General features: G+C 41.5%; 1 protein-coding gene across 4 annotated transcripts; it reads left to right on the top strand.

Moving 5' to 3' along the window:
• Positions 1 to 376: 376 nt before the first annotated feature.
• LARP7 (La ribonucleoprotein 7, transcriptional regulator) lies at positions 377 to 23,249 on the top strand. Of its 4 annotated transcripts, none has more exons than XM_083861297.1 (13): positions 377 to 555; positions 3,937 to 4,145; positions 5,171 to 5,271; positions 5,357 to 5,440; positions 7,488 to 7,652; positions 8,142 to 8,250; positions 8,863 to 9,237; positions 9,805 to 9,934; positions 12,373 to 12,521; positions 13,355 to 13,473; positions 15,918 to 16,077; positions 18,096 to 18,187; positions 22,688 to 23,248. In XM_083861297.1, the coding sequence occupies exons 2-13, from the start codon at positions 3,938 to 3,940 to the stop codon at positions 22,766 to 22,768; spliced, it is 1,773 nt and encodes a 590-aa protein (XP_083717423.1). In that variant the 5' UTR covers positions 377 to 555; position 3,937; the 3' UTR covers positions 22,769 to 23,248. The 4 variants fall into 4 exon arrangements, with proteins under 4 accessions (XP_083717423.1, XP_083717424.1, XP_083717422.1 ...); XM_083861298.1 differs by lacking the exon at positions 377 to 555 and adding an exon at positions 882 to 1,050; XM_083861296.1 differs by lacking the exon at positions 377 to 555 and adding an exon at positions 3,492 to 3,555 and having other exon boundaries at positions 8,866 to 9,237; positions 22,688 to 23,249.
• The last annotated feature ends 243 nt before the right edge of the window (positions 23,250 to 23,492 follow it).

The following is a 23,492-nucleotide window of genomic DNA, read 5'->3' as shown; positions in this document are numbered from 1 at the left end:
TCACTGCGAGCCCTTGGGATGATTCCTGGGGGAATGAAGGCCCCGGACCCGCCGCTGTCAAACCCGCTGTCTCCTCACAGCCCTTTCCCAGCCCTCCATCCACCAGCAGGATGCCCCGAGGGACCGCGACACCAGCCCCCCGCCACTCCCGGGGGCTCGGGCGGACACCCCGATCCTACCCAGCGGCTCCGGGATCGGGATCGGGAGCGGGAGCGGGATCGGGAACAGGACCGGGACGGGGGTCGGGATCACGGCGGCCGCCGCCCCCTGTCCGAACTTCCCGCCACAGCGCCCCGCGTGACGTCACGACGCCGCGACGCCCCGCGAGGAGGAAGTCACGTGCGCCCAGAGCCCGGCGCGCCCCCGACGCCGCCGCGCACGCGCGGGCGCCGGCGCGGGGCTTTTTTTAATTATTATTTATTATTTTCCTTGGAAAGCGGAGGGGAGCGGGCAGCGCGTCGCGCCAGGGCCGGGAAGGACGGAGGCAGAGCCAGAGCCGCGGACGGGCCGGGCGGAGGCGGAGCGGTGTCTCCGGGGCGGCAGCAGCGGCAGCAGGTCGGTGGCCGGGGAGGGGCTGTGGGTTTGCCCGTTGCAGCGGTGGCGGCGCAGACAGGGGGCGCTGTCATCCCCTCAGCGCCTTTCCCGCCGCCCGCGCGCCAAGTCCCCCTCCCCTCGGGGCATCGCTCCCCCCGGCCGGCAGTCACACTGTGACCCTGACCCGTCCTTTCCCCGCCTCCGGGCATCCTCCTCTCCCTGTGCCTGCTGCTCCCGACGCGTGTGCCTCCTTTCCTGAGGGCTCGTCCCTGCCCCGGGGGGCTGGGGTGACTTTGCCCGCCAGTGATGCCCGGGTGACTCCTCTGAGTGGTGTCGTGTCTTGACCCCTCTTGTTGGGGCCGAGGGACTCGTGTTGAGGGGCTTTGGACCCCTCAGGCATAGTCTGTGCTTGTGGGTTTTTTTCTGTGGGCAATGTCTGTGCATCGCTACACCAGCAGCACCTGCAGTGGGCAGTACCTGTGCAGTGGTAAACGTGTGGTGGTCAGGCTCCTCAGGGTAAGTCCGGGCTAGAAAAATCTGTCTCCCGTTGTGGTCTGCCCCTTATTTGAATAGTAAAGGTGAGGTTTTCCCATAGATTTTCGCTGGTTTTGGTCTAGTGCAGCAGCTCCCAGGGCCGCAGAATGCTCGGTGTTTGTAACCACCTCCTGTGCTCCCAAGTACTCATTCCTTCTGCTTCCCTCCAGCTGCTTGTTCGGTTCCCCAATCACCTGGTTCTTCCAACAGGGGAGAACCAGAAATAAGTTCTCAGCTCTTAAAGTTCAGTGATGTTTCTTGAGGGTGAGATATTGTGAGGTGAAGGAGTTGGGCTGCCCTTTTGGTGCCATACAGGTGAATCCACCTAATCCGAGTCCCGTGCTGGGATATATTTTAATTATAACCACAGAATCGCTTATGCTGGAAAAGACCTCTGGGATCGAGTCCAACCTTTGACCGATCAGCACCTTGTCAGCCAGACCGTGGCACTGAGCCCCACGTCCAGTCTTGAACACAAATAAATCCACGTGTCACCTCCTGAGGCGGCAGAGGGAAGGGCACAACTAACGCAGGGATCTCCCCGTGTGTGGGAACAGCTTTAAAGTTTTATTACTGCCAAGTGGAAGCAAATCCTTTTTTGCCTGTGGGCACACCAGTTTTGTGAAATATATCAAATTACCTAAAACTGAGTTTAAAATAATGCATTGGTTTCGTTGTGTAAAATGGGAGGGGAAGAGCTTCTCTGGTTTTAGGTTAAGGAATTTGTGCTGGCCCCCATGTAGTAACTCCTGTCCTTTGTTACCTCACTTTGCATAGAGAGGAGTTTCAGGGCAGGGCAGGAACTTCACCCTGCAGCTCTGCCTGTGTCTGTATTGGTGTAAAATTGTTCCAGGATGTGTCTTTTTAAGTAATTTCAGGTTTGCTGAATATTTGCATTTATTATGCTGTGCCTGCCTAGGGCTGCCCCTGACTCTGCAAAAACATTTTCACAGTACATAAAGTATTTCGAATTCTTCTTTTTTTCCCCCTCATCCCCTATTGTCCCATTTTAATTTTTAAAACACCCCAAGCAAACAAACATTTGCATCAGTGCTTAAGAGAATAAAGGTATATTTTATATATGCACCTTGTTTCTTCCAGGCCTTGTATTACAGTTGAATTTTTGTATGTTTTCCAGATGTTGGTAATAATAGAAACTGGGGTTGGATATGGGTTAGCACTGAAATCTTTATTTTTTATCGAGCCTAAAGAAGTTTCTATAGATGAGTGTGGAGCTGTGTTGTTTCGATTTACATTATCTTTGCTTTCCTAAAGTTCCTTCCCCCTGTTTAATTGTCCCTCCTTTTCTGGTTCCACTCTGGCACACAGCGATTTTATTGCTTTTGAGGAGACCTTTGCTGTATCAGTGTGAAGTTTTGACCTTGCTTTTGCTTTGCTCTGATTTTAATTTTTTATCAGAGCACTGCGGGTAGTGTGAGAATTGACATATGAAAAACACCGAGTGCCTTACACCCAGGCATAAGGAGATTGCTGAATTGATTACTTGGATTTTTATGTCCTTATTAATAGCTGATATTTGCTCTGACTCTGGAGGGCCTTGGAGTACAAAGTAATTTCCTCAAAGCTTCATCTCTAAAACACGAAGTGAGAGGGGAGCCTGGAATGCTCGAAGCTGCTTCTCTTCTAGCTCGAATGAGAGCCCCTCTTCTAGGAAGAAAGTCCCAGAGCTGAGCGACTCAAAATACTCCATAAAACAAAGCTGAGCTGTCCGTAGGCCACCCTAACGTGTTGGTGCGGTCCCTTCATGGTGTTCAGCCCCTGCAGACAGCCCAAAATGACATTTTGTTTTTATGAAGCACCTCAGCGTAGCCCTCAGCTGAGCAGCGTGTAGTCTCCTGGTTAATTGTATAACAAACGTGCTGAAGGGCTCGGGTGGAGCTTGAACTTGCCGAGCGGTTTTACCTGGCTTATCTCTCCGAGGTAACTGCTGACCTTTCGCTATCTTGAGTCCTCAGCTCTCAGCGGGGGAGAAACTGATCTCCGGCCCAGGAAGCCTCATTTGCACAATAATTTGGGGACCATTTCCATTTCGCCATCCTGTTGTCGAGGTGGGCTTCCTCTCTGATGGCTGTGCTCCCGTTTCCCTCTCTGCTGCCTTGGCAGAGGGCTGACAAGTCTTTCATATGGTGATTGCGACATTAATTACTTTAATTTTTGTGTTAATTTAATTTTCCAAAAGCTGTCTGCTCCTGGCAGCCATGCTTTGTTTCGCTGGTGTGAAGTGAGGTACTGAAGTGGTGACTGGCAGTTCTCAGCTGCGGGGAATGGAAACGTGAACAAAAGAGATGAATTGATGCACTAAAACGGTTTTATATTTTTTAAGATTAATCTGTATATGAAGTCGCTTGATTCTAGGTAGTGTTTATTTTGCAGAGGCCGGTTCTGGAGTCCTGAGGGACCTGGGTTTGCCATTAGAGACACTTGGTTGACTTGCTGCTCTTGGGCTGGGCCTTGGCAGCTGATGGAGTGAGTGGTTTGCACTTTTGACATAATAAAGACAATTTTTAAAAAACGAACCTCGCTGTTCCCAGATCTGCCGTGATCAGGGGTAACACAAGGTTAGTTTCTGGAGAGTGTAGTGCTCATGGCGTTTGTGTGTGATCTTTCTAGTGGTTTGTACTCTGAGTTAGGGGCAGTGGAGAAAAAAAAATGTATCTTTTTTCAATTCTTAGAAAAATGTGTTTATGAGGAGGGAAATTACCTGCTTTTCAGCTTTGCTTGTTGTAGACTCTTTCTAGCAAGTAACTTGCTTTTCTGGTTAACAATGCAGAAAATTAAACAAGAACATTTACTCCTTGAAATACAGCTTTTGTGTTTTCAAGATTGTATTTGTGTCTCATTTGACAGAATGACAGGAATGGAGACTGAAACAGCAAGAGAGAAAGCCATGGAAGAAGAAAGCACTGAGCAGAAAAAGGAAAGAGAGAAGAAGAAGAGGTCTAGAGTTAAACAGGTGCTGGCAGATATAGCCAAGCAAGTGGATTTCTGGTTTGGTGATGTTAATCTCCACAAGGACAGATTTCTTCGAGAACAAATAGAGAAATCCAGAGATGGGTGTAAGTTTATTTTCAGTAGATTTCAGCAAACACTTACTTATGTTTCACTTTGTTCTTCCCTGTATTGCTGGCAACAGTGACAGGTTATTTTGAGGTGCATGTCTTCTCCTGGGAAAGGAAGGAGTTCCAGGCTGGAAATCAGCATCAGCAGCTCAGGAGGCAGAACTAGTACCAGATTTTAAAACTTCTATTTGCTCTTCCTCTTCTCCTATCCTCTCAGCCCTATGGAAAAGGCATCTGCCAGAGTAGAAATGACTGTTTGGGAGACCTGATTTTCTTTTCTCATTTTTGTATAATTTTAAGAACAAGCCATGAAACAAGAGTCATTTTGCCCTCAGAGGTACTGGACTTGCTTTGCAGCTAGATAGGTGCAGAAATTAAAATGTCACTCAAATATGTTGGTAATCAATAGGTATTTTATTAATTTTTTCTCTACAAGAAATGGTTTATTTGCTTGTAGGATTACTGTGAGTCTTTTCAGACAGTTTTTATGTGGTTCATTGGACTTTTCTTAAAAAATTAATAAAGTAATAAGTAGGTAAATTTTACCCTACATTTTCTAGAGATACTAGGAGTCTCTAAATTTTTATTTAGACTAGTGCTACATCATTTTCTGTCAAGGTTTTAGCAGCGTGGCTGGTTGAAACCGAAGTGCAAGCAGGGGCTCTGTGCTAGCAGCACAGGGATAAATACTCAATGAGTACTTGAAGGAGAGGCACGTTTTCAATGCAAATTGGTTTTGTCCTGTAAAACTACCTCAGAAAGAGGGTGTTTCTTCCTTTCTTTTCAAAAACAACAGTTATCAGTGGGGGAAGGAAAAGAACAAAATTCCTTTGATGAAGGTTAGCACAGAAGAAAATTAAATTTAGGCGTACTTAAAACTTAAATTTTGATGGTAAAAAAATTCTGTGAATCCTTGGTTTAATACAGCACTTGGAACTTGTAGAGTGTTTCACTAGAAAACAAGTGGAGTAGAACGCATCACCTGATTTCACAACCACACTTTTTTTCCCCCCCCCCTCTAGATGTTGACATATCACTTCTTGTTTCTTTCAACAAAATGAAGAAATTGACTACTGACGGGAAGCTGATTGCTCGGGCAGTCAAAGACTCATCTGTTGTAGAGGTATTTAACACCCAACCGTTCTGTATTTGGGATGCTGAAGTAAGCAGTAAACTCATGGAAAATGCTCTTTTCTCCCTGCTTTCAGCTGGACTTGGAAGGAACCAGGATCAGGAGGCGCCAGCCTCTGGGCGAGAGCCCGAAGGACGTGGACAGTCGGACTGTCTATGTGGTAAGGCTAGACTTGTGTCTGTCCCTGACTGTGGAAACTCCATTTGTGCATCAGAGTCTTCCTTGGCTGCTGCTGATTGTGCAGCAAAGGTAAAAGAAATTAATTAGGCAGAGGCAGGTGAGCAAGAGCTTAGAGTGACTGTGGCAAGAAAGGGCTTCATTTGGTGCACAGATTTTTTGTGCCAGCTTAAATAATTTTAAATGCCAAGCAGTGGTGCTTCCCAGGCTGAAGAGCTGTTGCTGTGTTCACTGGGCTCTTTTAATGCCATCAGGGGAGCACCAGTGGTATTAAGAAATATTTACTGATTACATGAATATAGGTAAAGCTTTCTAATAACAACTAAATTAGCTTCATCAAACAGGATCTAGCTGCATTCCCAAGTTTATCAGAGTACTTTAAACAGCATTATCTGTTTATAGGATCTGTTACTGCAAGTGCCTCTGGTTTTGTACACACAAACACCATCCTTTTAAAAGCAGACTATACCTGAAAAATTTTAACTGTTCTCCTAATAGCACACTGTCCTGTGGCTACCTCGATACTGGAATGACTGCTTAATTTAAATGAAAATAGCTTGTGCTGATGGGGTAAGTCTGCATCTCACCTTGGTATTTCAGCCCTGCCAGAGTGAAAAAGCTGTCACATTGTGGAGACAACTAAGTGGTAGATTGGAAAGAAATCTTGATGATTGAGCTTTTGCTTATTTAAACCTTGGGCAATATTATTTACTAGATTTGAAGCCACTGTGGAATTTGCTTTGTCTCTATTTGCTTTTTATGACAAGTAACCATTTTTGCTATGTACCTGTAGCTGTTAGCAGCTGAGTTAGCATTTTGCAGACAGCGCTGAATTTCCTGTGATAAAGATACACAATAATCATGGCCAAAATCCCAGCCCATCCAGATAAGGAGGAACTGAATTGCTCTGATGATTCCTTCCTTAACAAAAGCCCGGAAAAGGTGGATGGCTTTTGGTTTTTTAAATACAATGTGCCAGACTTATGATTTTCCTAATGTGATTACAGGGATTGCTTAGAACTCTGTATATCATTTTTGGATAAGATAATCTAAGTCATGAGATACGTTGTCTATGCAGAGCTCAAGTGTGTGGTTAAATGTTTTGTAAATAGCTGGGCTGTGGCACTGGGGAGAGTAATAGTCCAAGTGTTCATAAGTTAAATTTCTCTGCAATAATCTGACTTTTTAATATGCTTTACCATAGACTTCACTATTATACTACTAAAACTTGAAGTAACTGGCTTTTCAACTTAAAGCCAAACCATAAAATGTTTTTCTGAGGGTGGCCAAGTTTATGAAAGAAGAAAATCTGAATGTCATAATTGTTTTCCTACAAGAAGAACCTTTTAATGCAGTAACTTGTTGTGAAAAAGCAACATTGAAATAGTGGAGACACTGTTGTTGTTCAGGCATGAATTTGAGAGTGGGATTTTAAAATGTTCTGTTGGGTCCAGTGAGAAATCAGTGTGACACGATTTCTGTTTGATTGGGATGGGGAAATGCTGAACTCAGACATGATGTCTGCAAGCTGTTAAAATGTGTTGCTATAATAAGGACTTCCTAGAAGTAAAAATCAGACAATTTTGTCACCCAAAAAGCTGCCTAAAAGTTTCTGCTCATCTGCTGAATTAAGCTGTAACTGCTGAACTTGAAAATATTGGCTACTGGTAAAAAAATCTATCAGTAGTGACTCTTTACTGGCCTGCAGGAATTCTTTCTGTGATACCTGCCTGCATTACCACCAATAAAATAAAAAATAGCTTGTGCTTTGCACAGGGTAGTTTGGGGCATGCCAGTCCAGTCTTTGCTCCAAGGTTTTAAATTTACCAAGAGATTTTGTGTTGCAAAGATCCAGCTGTAGGTGTCTGCCATATGAAGAAGATAAGCATCTAAATTAAATATATAATGTTTTTATTATAGATACATGAATAATTAGAGATCTGTTCTCAGGTCACTTTTTACTACATGGATACTTTGCCTCTCAACGTTTTGACATCAAATTCAATTGTTTTATTTTTTTTCTCCTTTAGGAGCTGCTTCCCAAAAATGTCAATCACAGTTGGATCGAGCGGGTGTTTGGGAAGTGTGGCAATGTAGTTTACGTCAGTATCCCCCGTTACAAAAGTACTGGGGACCCAAAGGGCTTTGCTTTTGTTGAATTTGAAACTAAAGAACAAGCAGAGAAGGCCATTGAGGTGAGTGCTGGTGCCTCTGCTGCTGACATTTGTTCCTGGTGTCACACAGTGATGTGGATGATGTGCTCTTTCCTGGGTCACCCACTGAATCTTAAAGAAATTCTGAAAATATCACCATCTAAAAGCTTCACTGAACAGGAGTTAGCTCCTCTCTCCTGCTCCCAGACCTGTAAATCAGTACCACAATTCTTTAAACATTTAATTCTATTAATAACCTGAAGACTTAGAAATATAAATTTTTTTTTTTGTGTGTGTATGTGTGTGTGTTGGCCGCTCTTGGCATCAGAAAGAGAGCTCTGTGTAACAACAAATGGTGTTAAAATTTCATCAAGCCAGCATGGTCACACCTAATTTTCTGTATTGACATGTGATTTGAAAGTATTTATGTGTTGAAATGTGATGAGGATTGCTGGTTTTAACTTGAGTGCAGAGTCTTTAAAGAAAGTATGATTTTGTAGTGTTAAGTGGTTCTCAATTTCCTTCTTTTAGTTTTTGAATAATCCACCTGAGGAAGCACCACGGAAACCTGGGATTTTCCCCAAAACAGTAAAGAATAAACCAGTTCCTACACTGAATTCAAGTGAGAACACTGTAGTAGGTAAGTGCTATTAAGTTACTTGGATCAGTTTTGTGCCTCAGCTTCTGAGATGAGAAAATTCTCACCTGCTGTGTTACTGCAGTTTAATTTCATGTGATGTGGTTTAAAAGCTTTTAGTAAAAAGAAAAAAAAAAAGAAAATTCCCATGCTGCATTTGGCCAGCAGCATGGGCTCAAGTATGAAAAAATCTACTGTAATTTACAAACCTGAATCACAGATTTATGTTGCAACTTCATCACTACAATACTTACCCTCATTTCTGGTGATGTAATATAATTTCCCAGACTTCAGACACCCTCCCATCTCTTTTCTAAGACTAATGATAAATCACATTGATATTCTTCACAATTATCACCAGTTCTTTTCTTATACCAGGAAGTGGAAACAAACAAACAAAAAAAATCAAATCAAACTGATGCTTTTCAAACCCTGCTTTTCAAACTCAGTTTTTTTCTCTGCTTTAAGCACCCAGGAGAAACTTTGTGTCCATGTGTTACATCTCTTCCATAGATTAAGAACCCATTTTTATCATATGTGCTGCTTTATTTTAAGTAAATAATCTGATCTAGTGTTTAATCATGGACAGTTTTAAATACTGTGTTTTTAATCCAGAAGAGAAGAAAAAGAAAAAAAAGAAGAAATCCAAAATCAAGAAAGAGAGCAATGCACAGGCAGCTGCAGAGCCCAAGGATTCAAGCACCAACACTACAACAGAGCCAGTATCAAAGTCTAAAAGATACAGGACTCCATCAGAGTGTTCTGAGATGGAGGGAACTGAGCCCCCCAAGCAGCCCTCCAAAAGGGAGAAGAGGAAATGGGACCGAACAGAGAGCTCAGAGGTAACCTGGGAAAGCCGGCCAGGAAAGAGGAAAAGAACCACCTCAGGAGATCCTGTGACATCAGCTCCAAAAGTTAAGAAAACTGATGAAAAAGAGGAAGCTGAAACAGTAAAAGAAGAAACAACAGAAGCTCCAAAAGAGACCAATGGTAAAAATTCTTTCCTCTTTTTATTATCATGATTTATTGCATGAAGGAAATGGAATGGTAGATATCCCTTATGGATGAGGAGTGCAGGGCTGGATATAGTGGAATCATTAGATCAGCTGGGGCACATTAGTCTTCCCTGCTGTTAAAATTCAACCTGGAAAGGAGAGAGGCACTCTAAGGAGAAGAGCTGCCGGGGGAATGAGGAAGAACTGCGACAGCAAAGGAGGGAAATCTAATCAGAAGTCAAAGCAGTTGATATCAATAGAACTTGCCTGAAGTAAAATATGGGTTAAAGGGACAGCCTGGGCAAATGGAGACAGCACAAGAACCTAGATAAATAAATTAAAAGACAAAAGGGGAAAGGTAATGACCCGTTTGCTGCATGAGATAAGAAAAGCTGCATTAAAATGAGATTTAGTGTGAGAAGCCAAGTAAACTTCAGTAGTCAATGCAATGGACTAGAAGTAGTTAATACAAAGACCCAATAAATATGGAATGTGATTTGTTAATAGCGTTTAAGTATCCGTGTCTGATATAAGTGTTTTCATTTGAACTGTTTTAATGTAGAAGTTTCTGCCGAAGAGGACAAAGACAAAAAAGACACCTCCCTTTCCAAATCTAAGAGGAAACACAAGAAAAAACACAAAGAAAGACACAAAATGGGTGAAGAAGTCATTCCCCTCAGGGTACTCTCCAAGTAGGTGACATAAATTACCTCTTTTCTGTGATATCACTGGGTTGGTTTTGTTTTGGTTTTTTTTAATGATTTTTGTTTTTGATAGTAGTGTGAAATAGTTGGCTAGCTTTGTAAGGGGACCTTGTGAATGAGACCAATGCTAACACAATCCCCTCAAGTTTTTCCGATTTCACGCCTACTGCATATATGAAATAAATCCCTAGGTTTTACATTCTACTTTAATCTCATATTTTTGTTTGGCCTCCTAAATTGTTTTTTATATCGGGGATATTGTATACCTTGTTGCTTTGTGGTACCATATTTTTATTGATGTAAAATCTTTGCATGTTCAGGTTTTCCTGCAGTATGCAGAGTTTGTCACTTTTAGGAAATGAAGTCTCATGTTTTGTATACTTTATTGACATTTTTATTGTTTAAAAAAATTAAGTTCACCTTATTTTAAACCTTTATAATTATTTATTGGGGAAGTCTTGGTATATCTCACAGTCCATCACCATTGCTAAAGTGCAATTCCAATTTTTATACAACAGAGTTGCATGTTAGCAACAGTATTAGCCTGTAGCAAGATAGAAATACCAGAATTAGATGTGTAGAGTTCTGCCAAACTTATAATCCAAGAGTTGGGCTTTTAGGAGTCACCACAACTAAAACATGGAAGCACTTACTTTTTAGGCATCCAGCAAGTACCTCCATGTTAAAGTCGAGGGGGTCCTCGCCGCCTTGTGCTGCAAAATTGTGCTTTATGTACAGTGTACAAACACATCTTTCCATAATTTGATACATTTCTAGAGGGAAGCGTTAAGGTTAAAAGGATTCACCACCACTAAAACATGGAAGCACTTACTGTTGTGAGCCAAAGCAAGCACGTCCACATTGAAGTTGTGGGGGTCCTTCAGAGGGGAAACTATACAAAATTAAAACAAAAACGCAGAAATAAAAAACATACATGCACGTTTCCTGTAGTAAGCCTTTGAGATTATGATCCACCGCCACTGAAACATGGAAGCACTTACTTTTGTAGGCAGCAGGTACCTCCATGTTAAAGCAAAGGGAGACCTTTAAAATTAAAAATCGCTTCAAATGATCTGTTGCCACTTAAGATTTTAACTCCTGGAAAAGATCGGCTCGGAGCTAAACTTCTTTTTCCCGAATGTGAAACTCTTCTTCGAGGTCCAAAAAATCTTCAACCGAAGTGCAGGCCAGAAAAAAAAAAAAATATAATCCCGGATGGCGTTTCAGGATTGCGATCAGGATTCACCTCTACTAAAACATGGAAGCACTTACTTTTTCTATATCACAGAAAGCACCTCCATGTTAAAGTAAAAGGGGTCCACGTTAAAATAAAAAAATTGTTATCGACGCAGCTGGTCCTCTGAGCAAACTGCAACAAACAAAGAGTTTTGGTTAACCAAAAGTTATTATATTGTAGCAAAAAAGGTTAAATGTTTAGAGTACAAGCATTGCAAATACGTACCTAACTCGTTCTCCAAGATCTCCTCTTCCTTCGCGGCAAGTCACAAAGTTACTCCTTGAGCTTGTATTTATACCAAACCTTACTATGGGATGGTGCTGCCTTTTTATCTCCAAGAATCATTACGTGTGTCTTTTGTTATTTTAATGCCTCTGCTCTGTTCAGAACGTATGATCCTGGGTGAGTCTGGATGCTTTTTTGAAGTATACAGTTGTCACTGTTAACAGCTAAAACCATTACCACAAGATATCCTCCTCTTTAAAAATCCTCTTGTCAGCTTGTTTGATAGCACAGATTAGGGTAACAATGAGTCGTTCTCACAGTGGCACTGCGGGCATTGTGTTGCTGTCGAGCAAAGCTCTCGCTGTTTGCAGAAACATCTCCATGTTAAATGTATGTAAATATATAAATTGCTTCCATGGGGGGGGGGTTATTTTTTAACCAAAATGCATTTGAATAGCGAGGAATGTCCTTATCTGGGTAAGTTTTTAGTGAGTTTAACCAGTTGTTGATTTTCCATCAATGATTTTTTTTCTAAAAAATAAATGACTGATTCTTAATGCCAGGACACAGGAGCGGGTTCACTAAACTAATTCAGTGAACTGAGATTTCGCTGTCTCTGAATTAACTCTGAATTTGGTGCCTGTGCTCTGTGTAGCTACAGTGGAAAACACAGTTTACCAAACTCTTCTCTATGCTGTCTGAATATTTAAAGCAAATTTGAAAGCCACTCTGTTGGAATGATAGGTGGATGTTGTTGGAACTCTCTGAAGCAGGGTCACGGGAAATTTGGTTAGGGACAAAACTGAATTCGACCCAAGTGCAGGGACATCTCCAGTGGCACAATTGTCTGCACTGTTCACCAAGTCCACCCAAAGCTGTTTGTAACCTGTTAAATCGCATTAAGTTTTTAAACATTTATTTATTGTACACAACTGACGTCTTCTGCCTGTGTTGCTGCTTTTAGGACGGAATGGATGGATTTGAAGCAGGAGTATTTGGCCCTGCAGAAAGCCAGTATGGCCTCCTTAAAGAAAACAATGTCTCAAATCAAACCTGAGCCCGCGGGAGAGATGGAGATGGAATTCGGAGTGCAGAAATCTGAAAATGACAAAAGTAATCCTGGGTTTTGTCTTGTTTTCTTCGTGTTTCCCGTATGAAAACAGAAGTGGTGCAAGACTCTGATCTTGCAGAAACACTGCCACAAGGTTTTATTTTGTAAAATGCTGCTGTTTTCTCAAAATGTCAGATAGCAAAAGTAACCCCCTCCCTGTTTTTAGTTGGATTTGAGACTAAGGAGTTGTATAATTCAATACTAAAGTGAATTCAGCATATTTCAGTAGCACTTCCCAGGCTTGCAGATATATTTAGGTAATGGTAATTATAAAACCTCAGAGATGTAAATCCACAATCAGCTTTCTTTGGTGCTGCAGCTTGGGTCCGACCTGCTCGGGTTTAAGTGTACCAGAGCTATTAAAAAAAAAACAGCTCGAAAATGGGCTTTATGGATAAGAGGAGCTTTGAAATTATATCTTCATAGTTGAATTTTTACTTTTTTTTTTTTTTCAAGTTTAGAATTCTTCTTTAATTTGCTCCTAATACTTCTTTCTTCTCTTCACTAACCTCAACACTGATGTTCCAATGGCCCTCTGCATGTTTTTAATCGCTCTAAAACTGCGGGGTTACTATTGGTACTATATAAAATGTCTTTACAGGAAGGGCCCTATGGACTGCAAAAATTTCTCTAATACTTTCTCGTGAAACTGTTTTTTTTTTTTACTAAAATTGACTTGAACCTATGGACAGTCTTGATCCTTCGTTTGATAAACCTCATTTTGCAGTACCAATATTTGATGCTCGTTTACATTGTTATTTCCATGCTTTCATAATCTAATAAATGTAAAAACCTTTTTTTCTATTTTTCCCCATCCCGTTTTTGACTCAATCAGGCACCGGTGAAGATTGTGCCCCTCCCGCCAAGGCCAACACAATGGGGCCTCAGTTTGTTAGCGGAGTAATTGTGAAGATCATTAGCACCGAGCCCCTGCCGGGCAGGAAGCAGATCAAGGTAATGCCTTTGTACCCTCAGGGTAGCTGTTAGCCTTTCCTCTTACCCTGCCCCCCAAAAGTTTGAATATGGAATACCATTTCACCCAGTCTCACCGATTTTTTTTCCATCTATTTGCCCAGTAGCTGAGTACAAGTTCTTCTTTAGTACTGTTAATGGCAGATTTTTTTCAATGGCAGAATAGGCTGAAGGAGGATGTTTCAAAGTAGAACCAAGCCTTTACTGTTTAGCAATGTCAAGTTTATAATGAAAATATTGAGGAGAAGAAACAAGGCTCTGGTGCTTCCCAGTTAAAAAAAAAAAAAGGAGCTGGGGACGGCTTCAGTATTCTGCATTTGTCACTGTGCCAGTCATCCTGACAAGAGAGCTGTAAAAGTATACCTGTGGGGATTTTTAAAAGTTTATGGTGTTTTTATCATTAACAGGAGTTGGGGGGGCAGGAAAATGGTCTCTGCATGAGAAACCAATTTTCTTTATTTCAGAAAGAATTTTACAATGACAAAAGACTCCATTTCAGGGAGAGTGACAGTAGTGGAACTTGTTGATTCAGTGTCTTTTTTCCTAATGCAAGTGCTCGTTTTTTCTCAATTTAAAAAGTGGTTAGATACCTTCAGTTTGATGTGATGTCACAAACCAAAAGTTACACACGATATTTCTGTTTAAGGAAAAAAAAACAGTTTTAAGCTGCATCCTTTTGAAATGGAAATATTAAGAGTTTTCCAAAGGCAGTAATAGGCTTTTTCCAGGTCCTGAATTTTCCATTAATGTTACGCAGGATTTTTTTTCTTTCCCGAATTTGCACTTTAGGATGAGAAACAGCTGGAAAAAACTTGACCAACTTCAGCTCAGGTTGGTGCACATATCCAGCCCAGTCAGGACAATGAGGTTTAAAATTCGAGTTCTGATACTGTTTATCAAACATTTGTAACCAGGGAGGCCATTTCTAGTCATGGGCTGATTGCAAGTGTGCGAGGCTTGGTATGTACATGAACCAAAGCAGCAGGAGAGACTCTCTCACTGAAAAGCCTCATCTCACTGGTGGTGGGGTTTCAGCTTAATCAGCCTAATCTCTCTCGGTGTGTTTGAAGGTACCTGAGTGCTGGAGACACGGAGAGAACGTGGTACAAGTTGTGCCTGTAACCTTTGAGGGCCTCTTTGACTGCAGGGTACACCTCACTGGGTTGTTTGTGTCACACCTTGATATGCTGTGGGCAGCAGGAAAGCTTAGTATTTAAACCCCAGAAAACTTCAAAATTTTTTTGATTTTTTTTTTTCCCTGGCCATACTAGTTGCATAACTTTGTGGAAGGCAGAAGTGCAAACAGGCCTGTCTTTGCTGTGTTACTGGGCTATCAGCTGCAGCAAACTGCCACTAAGTGCTGCTTTCAGGCCTGTTTTTCCCCTCAGACTTCCAGAACTGACCTGCATTTCTCGATGTATGGAAACAATTACACATACTACACAACCTGGAATGGTCTTAGCAATGAAGTTTAATTTTTTTTAATGTTTTTATTTTACACCTCACTGCTTCCCTATTTCGTCCTTAAGGTGCTCCTCAAAGCAAGTCACTTTTGCCAGCTCCAAGGAACTCTTTGGTTTGTTTTAGTTTTCCATGAAAGGATGACTTTGGGATAACAGAAGGAGGCTGAAAGTAGCTTTTGTTGGCTCTCAAATGATCTTAACACTGTTGCCACTTAATTTTTGTTTTGTTTCAAGGCTGCCCTTGGTAGTGGAGGGTTAAAAGCACTCTGTGATTCCTGAATAGAGGCATCTTACTTGAGCTTCCTGCTGTGAACAAAATTGACTAGGAATGTGTGGTCCTACTTAATTTCCCTAACAGCAGGAATTACAAGTGAAGTACTTCATCTGCAAGAGCATTTGTGACTCTTCTTCCTTCAGTTGTCAGTGAAAATTTTCAGGCAGAGGTCACTTCATAAAGGCAGAGTTGTTTTACTACTGTTCCTTTCCCAAATAATCCGCTGTGCATGAGCTTGCTTTAATACATTTAATGTGTAGAATCAAGTTTGATATTTTTCTGTTAGGCTGAGATCTATCAACGTTGCAGTACACGGTTTTTCCTTTTGAAAAAATCAGATACGGTGTTGAAATAAATGGGTGATGCTCCATTAGTAAAATGATACCATAACATTTCCAGGAATTACTGCTTTAAATTGTTAATGGGAAGGCAGGATGAGAGATAGATGGGGTAGATGTTGCAGACTCATAAATCAGAATTCAGTTATAACCTCCTTAGGAAAAAATGTTAATTCAAAACCCTTTGACAAGAGATTGATCGATTAAATTACAAAGTTCAGTTACTGCCTCCTACTTCATGACCTTTTTGAAAATGTTAATGACCTCGAAATGGAATGGTCAAAAGTCCCTCTTTTTAAGTTCTCTTTTTGAAGGCTGATTTATGGTGTGCGTTGTCCGATGCTCTGACAGGAGGCTCTGGCAGTGCTGGCCGAGGTGGCTTATGTTGACATGCTGGAGGGAGACACTGAGTGCCACGTCCGTTTTAAGACTCCTGAGGATGCACAGACTGTCATGAGATCATACAAAGAAATACAGATAAAAAACAACTGGAAATTCGAAGTTCTCACTGGTAAGACTTCTTCTTTTTTTGTAGAAGTACAGGAGAAGCCTTAATTGCTGTGAAAAGGGGTCGTTCCTGGTGAATTTATGGATATATTTAGATATCTCAGGAGAAAAAGATTGCATGTTTAGTTGTGGTTTTTTTTTTTTTTTTTTCTAAAAGTCTTCTCATTTTGCAACTACTGTGAAATTGATAAAACTAAAAGGGATTTTATGCCACCATTCAGAGCAAAATGATGATTTTTGCTTGCTGTTACAAACATAATTCTGTTCTTTCTGGATGGATTTGGATCACTTTCAATGGCAAAGGACTACAAAACTTAATTCACATTTCAGCTTTATGAATAGAACATTCTGATAATGCAGAAGAATTTTAAATGAAGACTTTCTTGAAAATACTGAGCATATGTGTGAAATGACATGGCAAGGACTTAACAGCAAGTGGGTTTAGCACTTACCTACTAATGGATCTTTATTTTTCAGGAAGTTGAATAATTTAGGCCAGAATAAGAAGGGTTCCTTAGGGCTCTACTTTTCAACTTCATTTTAATGTGTGTTACTTCTTTCTGCAATTACTATGCAGATCTAATTTTGTATCTTGTATTTGACTGGATTAGTTTGCCAAGTGTGCAGAAGCCTCCTTGTGGGATTGAGGGAAAAAAGAGGAAGAAAAAAGAGGAAGTCTGTCAAACTTGGTGTATTCATAAAACTTATGTATTTGAGAGGTGCACCAAAAATTGTAAATATGAGGAAAAAAACCCCAAAACAAAACAACAAACAGGTTAAATAATCAATATGAGACTGCCTCATCTGTATTTAAATATTTTACCCCAGTCCTGCCTAAATCCTCGTTTAGGACCCAGTCTCCTATGTGCAGGGTGTAGACTCCAGTTAAGGGCTGCAGAAGGAGAGGCTTTGATGGAAGCATTAACCTTCATGATGGTATCAAAGTTAATTGAAGTTTGAGACTCAGTGAGTGCTGCTAATGTCCTTTGGAGATGGATTTGTCTCCTGTGTGCTCTGTGTTTCAGAGATCCAGAAATAACCTCAATTTTTGTCTTCTACAGCTGTGTGCTCTGTGTCTGTCTCTGGTTTTGTATCCTTACATAAAAGCGTAGTAGGAGATTAGGAATAAATACTACATCGTAGGAGCATTCCATTCATAGTCTTGAGACTTATTTTTTTTTTCTAACTGGCTCATTGAAATGAGAATGGAAAAGCTTTCCAGGAATGCACAAGGGACTCACAGTAAGGATTTTTGTTTTTCTTGGTGGCAGAAGGTGAGAGATGAATAGGAAAGAATCTTTAATGCTCTCTGCAGCAGGGACTAAAGATTTCCCAGTAGTATTTTACTCTTCAGGATTTGACTTTAAGTATCTTCAGCTTGGCACCTGGCAAGATGGAATGCACCTGTGATCATGTTTAGTTGTTAGCTTTTGCAGGAATCTTTTGTGAGATCCTTCAGAAATTTCCCTGGGGCTGAAGATGAACCCTGAGACCCTGCAAAGTGATATCACAGAGTTTCCCTTGTGATAATTACATGACAAAGCAGAAGGAAGAGTGGCAAACTGCTGCTTCCCTGCAAAGCAGCTGCTGAGAAAAGCTGCAGAGTTTTTTGCTTCTGTATTGCTGCCCATGTTCAAATCTTCCTGACATCTCATGAGGTCTCCAGACAATGGTTTTGATGAAACAAAACAGTCCCAGTTGTTCTTACAGTAATTTTTTTTTCTCCTGATTGGTAGTTGTTTAAAATGTGTCAGAGGTTGAGTACATCAGTAATTCAAAGGGGCCTGAGTGTGCTGTGGTGAAACTTCAGCTAAAACACAGCAGCTCCCTTTGCTGATGACAGGTAGTGAGCAGTTCTATATCAGTTCCAGCAGTTCTGTGGAGAGGAAATTTAAGACTACTGGGGAAGTACTTGTTGGGTTTCCCTTAGGGGTGTTTTCATCAGTGTTTACTTCAGGAAATATTTCATTCACTTCTCGTGGCCGCGTTTATTGTCCTTCCTCAATGTAAGTTTCCCCCCAGGTGACCACGAGCAGCGTTACTGGCAGAAGATTTTGGTGGACAGACAAGCCAAGCTGAACCAGCCCCGAGAGAAGAAGAGGGGTACTGAGAAGGTAACCTGCAAATCAGGGCTGGAAACACGACACATGTGTCCACACTCTGTGTATTTCATTCTGTTAAATCACTCCCTACTGACTTGGCAGCAGGGTATAACAGCCACCAAGCAGAGATACAGAGTGTGCCTGTCCTGCTCCAGCTGACAAGTTCAAGGCTTGTCATTACAGGGACAATTGGAGAAAGTTAAGTCCATGACTAAAGGCCTGAACCTAAAGTGTAAGCTGGATTTCTTTGGAAACCCTGTCTGGATGAGCTCATTAATAACTTAGATAGTCTTGATGGGCTCTAGTGAAATCAAGTCTAGTGCTACACTCTTAAATCTGTAGTATGACCCAGAAAATAATTTTCTTGAGCATGAATCTCATTTCCCTCCCAATGAACACGGTTTTATCTGTGCTGTGGTGAATGCTGGTGTGTTCCCAGAATGGTGGGGGGCCCGTGCACCAGAGTGATGGCTCTGATCCAGCCAAATCTGAGTGCTGCTGGAAGCATCTGTAGCTGTACAATTCCAAACTGGGGAATTGCAGCCTTCCCCTCACTGTGCCTGTCAGCTGCAGCTTTGAGGGAGTGTTGCAATGAACTTGCAGGCTGCAGCCTCTACTGCAGCCCCAGCGTTCCTCAATTAAACCAGTCAGATCCCCGACTTGACAGAGAGGAGCCAGAGAGTATTTCAGAGGCCTTTTATTGCCAGGTTTGCCTCACACACACTCTAGATAAGGTTTCTCAGTTGGCTTTAGCCTGATTTTTTTTGCTGTAGCTTGCAAAACTTCAGAATCATCTGACCTTAATTATTTGCTGTTGACTTTGGAGACTCTTTGTTTCCTGGACGCTAGGAAAAAATATATTGTCCCACATAAAATGGAAAATAAATATTTCATTGACCTAAAGGAGCAGCAGTCGTGCAGGTCAAAACCTTATCTTGTACAAAGCATATTTTGCATATCTTTTATCCTGTTTGTGTGAATGTTCTTTCAGAGATCCTGTAGACAAATAAGTTGAGATTTTTTTAAACAAAGATATGTATTAAGAATTTGCCCAAAGGTCTAATTTAATTTTCTTAAAAGCCTAAAAGTGGCATTTATTCGAGCCATTTTTCTTTAATATAAGCAGAAAGGGAATTTGAAAACCACAGCTTTAAAACATTTTTCTGATTGCTGCCAGGTTTGGTTATTTAAGTGTACTTTTACTTTTAAACCAAAGGTGCCAGTTAGACCTATGATTTAAATTTTCACTGTAGGAGCCCTTGCTCTCAAGTTTCTCTTCTTTATCTTTTGAAGATTGGTATTTGTTGACCACGCTGGTGTAAATTGGGCAGTGATGTACCTCATCTGGGCTTGCAAATCCAAATTGTCTCGGTTCTACCTAACAATGGCAGCACAAGGATGCAAAGTCCTGCTCCTTCCCCCTGCCCAGCACCTTGCCACACAGGGAGGTGTGAACTTCAAAGCCAGGGAACTCTATTAAAATGCTAACGCTGTTAAAAGCAAAACATCAAGACAAGGATCCCTCGCTGCTGTCAGTAAGTCTTAACCCCTTCCTGACTTTTTGACAGGCTGTATTCCTGAAATATAGACTGCCAATAATAATAAAAATTCTGTTAATTAATATTTTCCCATTTAAAAATTTCTTTAGTAGTTCCAAGGTGATTTCTTTTGAAGGTCTCAAAGGTAGAAAAATCAGTAATATAATAATTCGTATTTAAACATCTTCAGTAGAATGTGCCATTAGTGTGCCTTTTTTGTCAAGGTCTGTTCTGTTAATAAGTTTTGAAATCCCTTACAAGATTTTGAAGTGGAGCTTTTTGCCTGTCAGCTGCTTTCTGCTTGGAATTACGGCATCTTCTGTTTTCTTTGAGTCAGTGTTGAAATGCATGGACTGCATCCCACCCATCCCAGGCAGCACACAGCGTTTGAGTTTAGGCAGTTTGAGATTCCTCTTTTCCATGTTTTCTAAAAACTCCAGGCCTGCTCGGCTTCCCTCAAGATGAGGGTTAAGGATCACTGCAGCAGATGGCTGGTGCAGTGCCCAAAACCATAGCAAGTGGTAGAGATTTTACTTCCTCTGGCACAGTTCCTATGATAAGCCAGATGTCTAAAAGAGATGGGCTATGCCAAGGTTCCTCAGCACAGGCCTGGCCATCCTCAGGAGTGAAAAAGGTGTCCAGTGTCTTTCCCGCGGGCCTGGTGGATTGTCACCTCTCTGCTACCCTCTGCCGCCCCCGCCCAATCCATCTTCCCTTTTGTCTGCTCGACTGCCTGATAAAACCACCTCCCTGATTTACTGATACTGATGGAAAACTTCCAGCCAGAACTGCTTTTGTAGGGCAGCGCCGCTTTATTCAGACCTAAAGCAATTAATCAGTCTGCAGCCTTAAACTCCAGACCGATTGGAGTCTCCCGTTGCCAAAGCCAAGGCGTGAGCGCTCGCAAGCTTCCCGCTTGGATCCTCATTTCCTGGGGGAGGTGCTGCTGAACCTCGTTTGCACCTTGGACCACCTTCCAAGGGGGGAAGGAGGAAGTTTAAGAGGGTGGGAGGGGTGGTAGAAGTGAAAGGCATTTGGCAAGGGAGTGAGAATTAAGTATTTGTGAAGGGTGGAATAATTCCCAGAGGAAAAGGAGGGAATGTCTGGGCACAGCTCACTCTCCTGGTGGTGGCTGTGGCTCTGGGGCCGTGTCCTTCCTTACAAGACTGGGTGGGACAGCTCCCACTGCAGAACACCCTTCCCTGGTTCTGTGAGCCTGCTTTTTATGGAATATGTATCCCTGTTTGAATTCAGGAGTAGCTGTGTGCTTACACATAGGCGCTGGTACTGGGAAATCCTTGAGGCCTCTTGCAGATTCTGAGGCATTGGAATGGAAACACTCAGCAACATCAACTGAGCAGCTCATATCTTAGAGCTTCCCTTCCCCTGTTTGTCATTCTCCATCCCATATACTGAAGCACTGTACTCTGCTTCCTCTTAGGGTTGAACTATTTTAAACTGGGTTTTTTTAGGCACCAGAGAATAAAAGTAATCCATCTTAAGGTCATTTTTATTGCTGGAAACTGGTTGGGAAAGCCTCAAATCTTGCCTGCTACAGCGAGTGCAGCAGCACAACGTGCACCTCCATGCTGTGTGTAGGACTCGGTCATAGGCAGAAGTAATAAATAATCTGATTTGTATGTGAAATTGTTCTAATCTGGCACACTGGACTGCCTGAGGTGCAAGTGACCCTTCCCCATAACACCAGCGAATATGGTTGATTAGTCCCCAGCAGAGAAGTTGCTGTGGGTTGGGGTTTGTTTAGTTTTGTGTGTTTGTTTGTGGAGGTTTTGTTTGTTTGTTTGTCTATTTGTTTTATGGTTGTTTTGTTTTGTGAGGAGGTGATGAATTTGTTTTTAGTTTTCTGGGATTTTCTGTGTATTTTTGTGCTTATGTGCATTTTTCTGTGGTTTCTTGTGTTGGTTTGTGGTTCCTATGTGTGTGGTTTTGTATGTATTGAGATGGGTTTTGTGGGTTCTGTACATGCCTTTGATAGTTGGGTTTTGTGGGATTTCGGGCTTTTATATGTACTTTTAGGTGTCTTCATGTACTTGGGTTTACTTTGAGAGGCTTGGGAGTCTTTTGGTGTGGTTTTTTTTTTTTTTTTTTTTTTTTTTTTTTTTGACAGGTTGTGTATTTTCAGGGGTTGGTTTTGGTGTTTCTCAGTGGGTTTGGTTTTTTTCATGTTATTTTTAGGCAGGCTGGTGGGTTTTGGAGGGGAAATCTGGGTTCTGTATGTGCCTTTGAGTGTGTTCATCTCTTGGTTTCTGTGGGGTTTTTATGTGCCTTTAGGTGTGGTATTGTGTTGCTTTGTGGGTTTTGGGGTTTGTGTGTGTGTTTTTGTGTGCATTCTTGTAGTGTTACATGGATTTTGTGTTTTCTTTATGTTCTTGTGTGGGTTTTAGGGGTTTTGTGGTTCCTGTGTGTGCTCTTATGTAAGTTTGTTGCTTCAGTGTGAATGTTTCTGCCTGGGTTTGGGGTTTTTTTGTGGCATGTGTGTTTCGTGTGTGTTTTCAGTGTGTTTGTGTATTTGTTCATGTGTGGGGTTTACGAGTGTTTTTATTATGTGTGTGATTTTTGTGTGGTTTTTCTGTGCTTGTGTGGGTTTTTTTGAGTGAGTTCATGGGGAGTTTCTGTGGTGTGCTTGGGAATATGTGGGGATTTTTCCTATTTAAAATTCCACAATATTAATAAAGTATTAATAAAGTTTTTTTTTTGTTGTTTTTTTTTTTTTTTTTTTTTTTTTTGTGATTTAACCTTGTATTTTCTACATCAAGAACAAAATTAATCTAGTAAAAGGATAGAATTCTTTAACTTCCTGTATGAGGCTGTATTTTAGGATTTTGAAATTGCGATTTCAATGTCTTCCACCATGTAGGGAGGAAGGAGGGATAGAATTTATCCATGACTGTAAGGTTAAATCCTAACAATAGAGTTTTCCTCTAATTTCCCACATCATTTTTCCTGCTTGCAGTTGATTGCCAAAGCTGAAAGGATGCGGCTGGAGAAGACTCAACAGACGAGCAAACACATCCGATTCACCGATGACAACTAACCAGGACTGATGGTGAGCTTGGAAGTGAACTGCAGGTTTTCCAAACAGAGCAACAAAAACCAGCCCTCACCACCACCACTGCTCACAGCAACTAAACTGGACCCTTGGATCCATAACTTTGCAGGCTGCAAGTGTGAAGATTGGTTCTGAATCCCATTTCTAATAGGCTGAATGTTAACTGCTTCTGAGCCCTTAGGTAAAGCTTTTTGGAACATGTGTATTATGAGATCTTCCTTTAGTTCACTTCCAGTTTGTTGGGTTTTTTTCCTTTTTTTGGTTTTGTTTTTGTATGTTTTATACACTAGGTTATAAAATAAAATGCTTGAGAAATTCAGTTGTGTATCTCTAATTCTTCCATTTGCCATTTATGAGACTATAATAAAAGTGGTAAATGCTACATAAACCTCTCTAAGCCTCTTTTTAGTCCATCAAACTGTTTCAAAATAGAGGAGAATAATCTGTTATTTTCAAGTGGGTAGGGCTGGCAGAAAATGTGCCATTGAGGAGTCTGGAAGGAAATTTACTTGCTTGCAGATAAGTGCTCAAGTTGTGTAGTTCACAAGTCAGGATGGTGATTTTAATGGCTTTAAGGTATTTCATGGGACAGCAGCAATCGGAAAAGATGGAAGATTAAACGTGAAACTGGAATTCTCAACAAGGTTTCACTTCTGTTTGGCTGAGTAGGATTGAGTAGAGAGGGAACAGCAGTGATCAGACTGAAGAT

This window comes from Zosterops lateralis (genome assembly GCF_965231275.1).
Source record: "Zosterops lateralis genome assembly, chromosome: 5".
NCBI classification, from domain to species: Eukaryota; Metazoa; Chordata; class Aves; order Passeriformes; family Zosteropidae; genus Zosterops; species Zosterops lateralis.
Note: the sequence above shows the minus strand (reverse complement) of the source record. Positions and strands in the feature narration are given on the sequence as shown.

Excerpts from the sequence above, each read along its gene's own strand:
- LARP7 (XM_083861295.1), top strand. Across the intron at positions 13,474-15,917 it reads CGGGCAGGAAGCAGATCAAG|GAGGCTCTGGCAGTGCTGGC; the intron begins GTAATGCCTTTG and ends ATGCTCTGACAG. Across the intron at positions 18,188-22,687 it reads AGAAGAGGGGTACTGAGAAG|TTGATTGCCAAAGCTGAAAG; the intron begins GTAACCTGCAAA and ends TCCTGCTTGCAG.